Source organism: Engraulis encrasicolus, chromosome 11 (assembly GCF_034702125.1).
Source record: "Engraulis encrasicolus isolate BLACKSEA-1 chromosome 11, IST_EnEncr_1.0, whole genome shotgun sequence".
Classification (NCBI taxonomy): domain Eukaryota; kingdom Metazoa; phylum Chordata; class Actinopteri; order Clupeiformes; family Engraulidae; genus Engraulis; species Engraulis encrasicolus.
The window spans coordinates 13,744,685-13,752,498 of NC_085867.1; the positions used below are offsets into that span (position 1 = coordinate 13,744,685).

The 7,814-nt window shown below is 42.8% G+C and overlaps 1 protein-coding gene across 1 annotated transcript in view; it reads right to left on the reverse strand.

Moving 5' to 3' along the window:
- Positions 1–7,576, reverse strand: part of psmb7 (proteasome 20S subunit beta 7) — a 26,829-nt gene extending 19,253 nt beyond the window's left edge. Inside the window, exons 1-5 of the mRNA XM_063209934.1 lie at positions 7,461–7,576; positions 6,598–6,691; positions 6,201–6,298; positions 5,651–5,791; positions 4,467–4,582 (exon numbers count right to left, since the gene is read on the reverse strand). Coding sequence (XP_063066004.1) covers positions 4,467–4,582; positions 5,651–5,791; positions 6,201–6,298; positions 6,598–6,691; positions 7,461–7,522 — 511 coding nt within the window. The 5' untranslated portion in view covers positions 7,523–7,576. The remainder of the gene's footprint in view (positions 1–4,466; positions 4,583–5,650; positions 5,792–6,200; positions 6,299–6,597; positions 6,692–7,460) is intronic.
- Positions 7,577–7,814: the final 238 nt, after the last annotated feature.

Consider the following 7,814-nt stretch of genomic DNA (forward strand, 5'->3'; position numbering starts at 1 on the left):
TGAAGAGTAGTGCATTAAAAAGAAAAAAAAACAGGGAGGGGGTGGGTGAGAAGGGGTGGGGCTGTTATCGCCTGAACATCACTTTTTTGTTTTCCTGGACATACTGCACAAGCAGGCAATCCCGCACCGCTTGCTAGAAAGGTACAACTGAGAAACAATAACAATAAAAAAAACCCTCATTTGTCCTGTGTCAGCATAAGTGCTCTAATGTGACGATTTCAGACCTGAGTAAGCATACAACATCTCCTCAGAGAGACAGGAAGCGTTTGAGTGCGAGTGTGCGTAATGTGTATGTGTGTGAGACAGAGTGTGTGTGTGTTTGAGAGAGCATGTGTTTGAGTGAATGTCTGTGTGCATGCGTGCATGAGAGAGTGGGTGTGTTTGAGAGAGCATGTGTGTGAGTGTGTGTCTGTATGCATGCGTGCGCAAGAGTGTGTGCAAGAGCCTGTGTGTGTGTGTGTGTGTGTGTGTGTGTGTGTGTGTGTGTGTGTGTGTGTGTGTGTGTGTGTGCATGCGTGCGCAAGAGTGTGTGCAAGAGCCTGTGTGTGTGTGTGTGTGTGTTTGAGAGAGCATGCGTGTGTGTGTGTGTGCGCGCGTGTGTGGCCTCATCCCAGTTCCTTTCTTCATCAGCAGCTAGATTACAAAAACAGCGGTGGTGGCGGCGGCATGGCCCTCTATTATTCATGTCCTGCTGAGGTAAGAATGGAGGATAACCCACAGCCAGCCCTAACACTGCTCAGTTGGGGGGAATACACCACACACACACGCACGCACACACGCACGCACACAGGCACACACACAGGCACACACACAGGCACACACACAGGCACACACAGGCACACACAGGCACACACACACACAGGCGCACACACACACACACACACACACACATGAACATGTGGAGTCAGCCCAAAAGAATCTGCCCCACTTTGAGGTCCCTCCACCTCCACCAAAAAAGCAAGAGGGGAACACAGGCAGGAATGCTCAATGTAAACGTACATTACTCTGGCTAGAGGTTAGTAGCACTCATTCGCCTGCTAGAAACGCATTCTGTGGCCCTACCGTGGCTCTAACGGTAGGGCATTGGGCTGCTACACCAGCAACCCAGGTTCGATTACGGCCCAGGTTCTTTGCCGATCCTTCCCTGTCTCTCTCTCTCCCGACTTGTTTCCTATCATTCTATCACTGTCTTGTCAAAAATAAAGTCAGAAAAGACCAAAAAATATCGGAAAAAATGATAAACGTGTCCTGCATAGACACATGAATCTAGAAGTACATGAATTACATAAAATGTGTTGCTGCTTCATGCCTGTTACTTGAATAACTGTATTGGAAAACTAGCAACCAACTAGTTGTAAATACTGCACATTACAAATTGCTTACTTTATATTTATTATTTCAAAATGCTACTATCACGATCAGAATCGTAACATAATACATAACTGGAATGCACAACACTAGCTCTTTTAATACATGTTCTATGCATGTCTGCTGTTGCCCAGTCTTGCACTTTATATGCATGTATGGGTATTGTATAGGTAGTTAGGTACTATAGGTGTAATGTATGTATACTGTCTATGCCTAATTAATTGTCTACGTCAGTGGTTCCCAACCTTTTTCTTAAGGGACCCATGTTTCTACTATTGTAAGCTTTGGTGACCCAACCACACAAGCGCCCGCATGAGACGGAGTCACAAGATGCCCTCTGTTTCCTGTGGAAACAAATTTTTTGGTCAAATATAGAATAAATGTTTAATGTAGCACTTACAATTTGTTGCTTCTATTCATTTATTAGTTAAATGCTTTGTCATTTATTCAACATGGGCAATATATATATTTAAAATGAAACCCCTTGAAATCAAGAGGGCTCCGCAACCCCCTGTGGATCTTTGGTGACCCATAAGTTGGGTCCCGACCCATAGGTTGGGAAACACTGGTCTACGTCCTCCACACCTAGAGTCTAGAGTCTATGTCTGTCTGCATTGGAAAGTAAGAAAAGCCATTTCAATTCTTTGTGAGACCAGCACATGTAAAGAAATTGACAATAAAACCAGAGAGTGTTTATGGGTAGTACGAGAGAGCAATCTCGCTACTTTTTCCGGGTGGTACTGTCCACTAAGTGGCGCCATCCAGACAGCGCAGAGGAGCGCCAAGGAGCGCAGAGGCTGTTGAAATGAATGTGGTCCCATGGAGCTCAACCACGATGCTGCCATTGCTTTGGGAGAGAATTGGTATCATCGTTTCATTTTATTTTTCCAAAAGGCAGGATAGATTATCCTTTCAAACAGCAGTTAGTTTGAATGTTTAAACTTGCTGGATCTTTGTAAAATACGTCTTTATTGTCAATTTGACGTCACGAGTGGCTTCACACACTGCGTTTGGATTGGTCGGCCAGCTGCATTGCTGTGATCACGACGGCCGTAAAGCAATTTTGTTAGCAAGATGCTAGCGGAGCCTGACTCATAAATGCCAAAGCTGTAGGAAATCAGAAGGACATAACTCCCATGTTATTGTACATTTAATTGAAATCCACATTGGTTTCACAGAACTTACAGTAATATTGTCAAGTTTCAGCAGACAGCGAGCACAATTGTCAGTTATTAGCGCCAGCCTTATGACCTCTGCTGTCTCGACAGCGCTCCCTAGGTGAACTGCAGGCTCGGGTTTGAGGGCGAGATTCAACACTGTATGTAAACCCACTGTGATAAAACCGACTTAACTTGAAAAGTACCGTGGTTGAAAGGACCCTCTCGCCATCCAATGAACTTCAGCAGTTACTCAGCAGAATAATTGTATTACTTAACTAACACGGCACATATTTTTGCCTCTTATTCCTGCTAATATACAAATTACTCAATCAACAGTGCCAAGGCAACCAGAGGATTTCTTCACCTGGACAAAGCTATACCCTCGGCTGTCCGAGACACTTACTGACTCATCTGTCCAGGGCCTAGCGGCTTTCAGTCTGGAGTTTAGCACACCTTCACTAATTGACCACATGAAGTCAGCAAAGTGTTTGACAGGGTGTTTTCTGACAGGTGCACAATGCGTGGCTAGGCTACGTAGAGGAGGAGGAGGGCTGTGGATGGAGACTGCTGGCTCAGCAGGAAGCCGCTGCTCCAACAGCAGGTGTGTCTGTGTGTGCTTTGCACAGGTTAATGGCCAAGCACGCCTCAAAGGATTATGGGATATGAGATCGTAGTGGAACAAACAGGAACTGGAGTCAGAGAAAGAGCCCTACTCATTGTGCTGGCTTGTCAGCAGTCTACCAGCTGTGAGCAACAGATTAATGTCACATTTTACACACACACACACACACACACACACACACACACGCACACACACACACACACACACACACACACACACACACACACACACACACACACACTGATGAACTCCTCCTGACACAAACATCTTGCCTGTTTGAAAAAGCCATTTAAAAAGCATTCCTCATCCTGTTCTGAGCATCTGTTGAAATGGGACTTTGGCAAGAAGTCAAGAGTTGAAAGAAGCATAAGAGACTGTCTTCCCCCAAACAGATGAGATGAGTTTCCCTATTAATAAGTTATGCAACAGTGACCTCTAGTGGACAACACACAGTATCCACCACATAAAGGCTGACAGGGAAAGTACCACAGGACAGGCACACCAGAAAAATAATGATGGTGTCTGTGGAAATACAAAACCCTAAGCATGCTTAGCATAGAACTACATGTTCTCACAAGAAGATTGTAGAAACTGCCATGTCACTGATAGCAAAAATTTTAAGGATAACAGCTCCTATTCCTCAGGCCTCCACTCTACATCTTCCACATAACTGCAATATAGGGCAAATCGACCTTGCAGTCGCTACAGGAATTATGGCAAACAGGATGAAGAGGAAAAACTACAACTCCCACTTCACATGGACTACAATTCATTGGTACAGGTGTTTCTGAGCACCTAATGACTCCCAATTGATTAGTCTGTTGTGTGTTCCATTTGTAACTGAGCCCGGAGGAAGGTCATAGACAGAAAGCTTGGCTATTAAAAAGAAAAAAATGATTTTAAGTGTAGACATTTTTCTTTCATAGTTTTTGTTTGGCACATTTTAGTCATGAGTGCAGTGTAATTTGCTCAAGTAGTCTTTACAGGAATTATATGATAAAGAACAATGATTGCTGAAAAAAGCAATTGCTAAATCAGGTCATTATACATAAATAAATATCCATCTATCTGTCCATCTATCTAAGATGGCAAGAAGTATTTTTCTTCATAGATGGTGGCAGTGCATGGGACCTGAAGGCTGTGATTAGAAAATGCAAGAAAACAAAGAAAACATATTAAACACGTTGAATCTTTTTGCAACATTGTGTTATGACTTACATTTCTATGGTGGCCGTGGTTTTATGCATTTTCAGTCTGGAGAATCAGGAATTCCTGATTGATCAGTAAACTAACAAAAAAACCATGAGAACTCTTACCCATGGTGACGTAGGGGAGCTTGTCAGTTGAGCCGTGGGGGTATATGGAATACAGATGGGGGCCATTGCAGTCCACCCCACCCAGCACAAGGGCAGCCCCAATATAACCCTGATACCTGAGAAGAAATAGGCAGCACACACACAACCCTTAAAAATGGATCCCTGTTGTCCTTGTGTTTTTAAGCATCAAACATTTATTTACAATTACTTTCATCTTGATAACTTACAAAAAAACGGTACATTTCCATGCTCTTAATTTTTTATAAGAAATCTCCACCAGCACATGGAGCCATGGACTTAACAAAGGACTTAGACTGCAAGTACTGAAAACAAGTGAGTAGCATGTGAAAAGTTTGACTGCATAAAACGTTTTCCTTCTGACGGCTTTAGATGGATGCACGCACGATGTGAAAAATCTCGGCCGATACCGATATCCGATATTGCGGTTTTGGCCGATAACCGATATGAACCGATACCAATGTTTTTTTTTGTTTTTTTTAAGAGATAAAATTAAATACAGACTGGCAATGATGCAAACAAAATGAATTTTTGAATATCCTCTTATTTCCAAAACTTTTTAACTCCCTGTGATAGAATTAGATAAAAAATAGAGACAAACTAGAAGACAAACAATGAAAGTCACCATCAAGTCCAATGTTTTAGAATCGTAACATATTTTTTAAAAAACATCGGCGTTAACATCGGCCCATTGGACCGATGTGTTGAGAAATGTCAAATATCGTCCGATACGATACATCTGGCCGATACATCGAGCATCGATACATCGTGCATCCCTAACAAACAGCATAACATTACTTGGCGATGAAATGTGTGCGTGTCCACTACTTGAAGAGTATTTGTTTGAGCAAACAAGGTGTGCGTGTGTGTCTGTGTGTCATAAACCAGGGCAGCTACCTGAAGAGCATTAATTTGAGAACGTCCACTTGAGCCCCAGTGCAGAGCCCCTATTTGAAAAGCATCCTTTGAGCATTTGATGCATGCGTGTGTGTGTGTGTAATCGCCGTACCTGAAGAGCTTCTGTTTGAGCATGCGGTGTGAGTGTGAGTGTGTGCGTCCTACCTGAAGAGCATCTATTTGAGCATGCGGGTGTGCGTGTGTGTGTCTTACCTGAAGAGCATCTATTTGAGCATGCGGGTGTGTGTGTGTGTGTGTGTGTGTCCTACCTGAAGAGCATCTGTTTGAGCATGCGGTTGGCGGTGGCTACGCGGGGCAGGCGTCCGGTGGAGAGGGAGTGCAGCTCCAGGTTGGAGGAGATCAGCTGCGTGGTCATCTCTGTGTCTGCGGCCGTGCCTGCACCACAACAGCTGAAGGAACACGCACACGCACACACAAGTGAGCTGTGGGTTTGCTACATACCCTTTCTGTGCCATACATAATGTACTTAACGGGCATTAAGAAGGGATGGTCCTGTGTCATACATAATGTAGTCATTGAGAAGGGAGCTATTTATTTACTACATGTACCAACAATACACATTTTGAGGACAAAATTAGTTTTGGGGAAAAAACCAACAAGATACTTCTATGCACCTAGGTAGCGTACCTTAGGAAGAAGACATTTATGAAGTTTTATTTTGAAAATGAAATTTAGCTTAGTCTGCTTCTGCTTGCCTTTTATAATACCGTACTTTCTACAGAAAAAAAAGAAAAAACTAAAAGACAAACAAAAAAACACTAAAATGAAATGGTTACTATCTATAATATGCCCACATACTAGATGTTGGGTGAAATGAAGTGGATCTTGGAGCAGTTCTTATCAGCCACAATCATGCCCTCAGTGGCTCGCGTGTCAGCGCCCAAAACAACTCCATCCTGCAAAAACGGGAGGAGAAAGGATTCAGAAAGAGATCTTATCGATACACTACACATAGATCTTATCAATACACACACACAAGTAAATTATTTATATAGTACATGCAGTCAACAACTGATGAAATACATGGCAGAGTTTGTAGCCCTTTGCTAAACACAACCCAAACAACCCTTCTTTCAAACAGATTAGATACACAAACCACATTTTACCACTTGGTCCCTGATATGCAGTGAGCGTTGATATAAAGAGATAGCATATCAAGATCAAGACAATATCAGGTAGCACTCTCAAAACTTACTTTGAACACAACTCCACAAATTGTTGTGCCAGTTTTCCGCGCGGCAGGAACACTGCATCCTAGTTTGGTGATCTCGGATTCCAAGAGAGCATTCCTGAATGAATAAACCGTGGAGAGATGTGACTAAGCATTTTAAGATGACCGAGATGATAAACAAATTGAATAATAATTTAAAAAAAAAAAACAGATAAGTAAAGTCAGTGTCATTTGAACGTAGCTATTGAGTTGCGAAAGAAACATAGTAGCGGGTCACCTCTTGAATGAATAATGTCAGAAAAAAGTATTTCCAGGATTCATCATTACCTATGGACAACTGCAATTTTCGCTCAAATAATTAACAGACTGACAAATGCGTTCATGCTTGTGAAGTGTAACACAGGAAAAACACTTCAAACGGACACACTTTCTACCTCACATAACACTTCAGTGATGTAGTGTAATATTCAAACTGAATTAATGTTATACAACGCAAAAGTACGCCTGCTAACTGTCGCTAGCCAGTGAGCTAGTGACTAGGCTTTTCTAGCTACTAGCAATAGCTAGAACAACGAGTACTATTGGCCGCCGCGTGCAACTTGTCAAAATGAAATTTCTGAGACAAACGGAGTTAGTTCGTATATAATTGTCACAGAAAAGCATACAATTTGTCCACAATTATTTGTCCTGGTATTTATAACGACAAGCCAGTTAATTCATTTTTTTAATTACCCTGAGTCATTCACACAGGCCACAGTAGAGCATCACTACAGAAGGCGAAAAACACACGGATTTCAAGAACAACGCTAGCCAGTAACATAAAATATATAAAATTGTATGTTAATAGCCACGGGTCTAACCGGTTTTAATTCACACGCGGCTCTTACCTTTTACAATTTTCGAAACTGAAACCTCCGTACTGCGGCTGGCACACTGACAGAGTCGCCATTTCTGTTGTCTGTGGGAAAAGCCGCTTCCGGGAAGCAAAGAGCGCTTGTAGCAACCCAATGTAAGTAGGCTGCCGGATGTGAGTGCCCGGATATCCGCCCGAGTATTTACGTCTATTTTACCTCAGCTACTCGATTTCGGTCGTGTATTTACGACAGTTTAACCTCAGCTACTTGATTTCGGTCCGATTTGAGTCTGACTGAAGATGGAAGGGTGCCGTGCGTAAAGAGCCCACAGCACATCGCCGTTTCGGCGACACCAGAGAGCTCCTTGATCTCCCAATCAAAAGAATA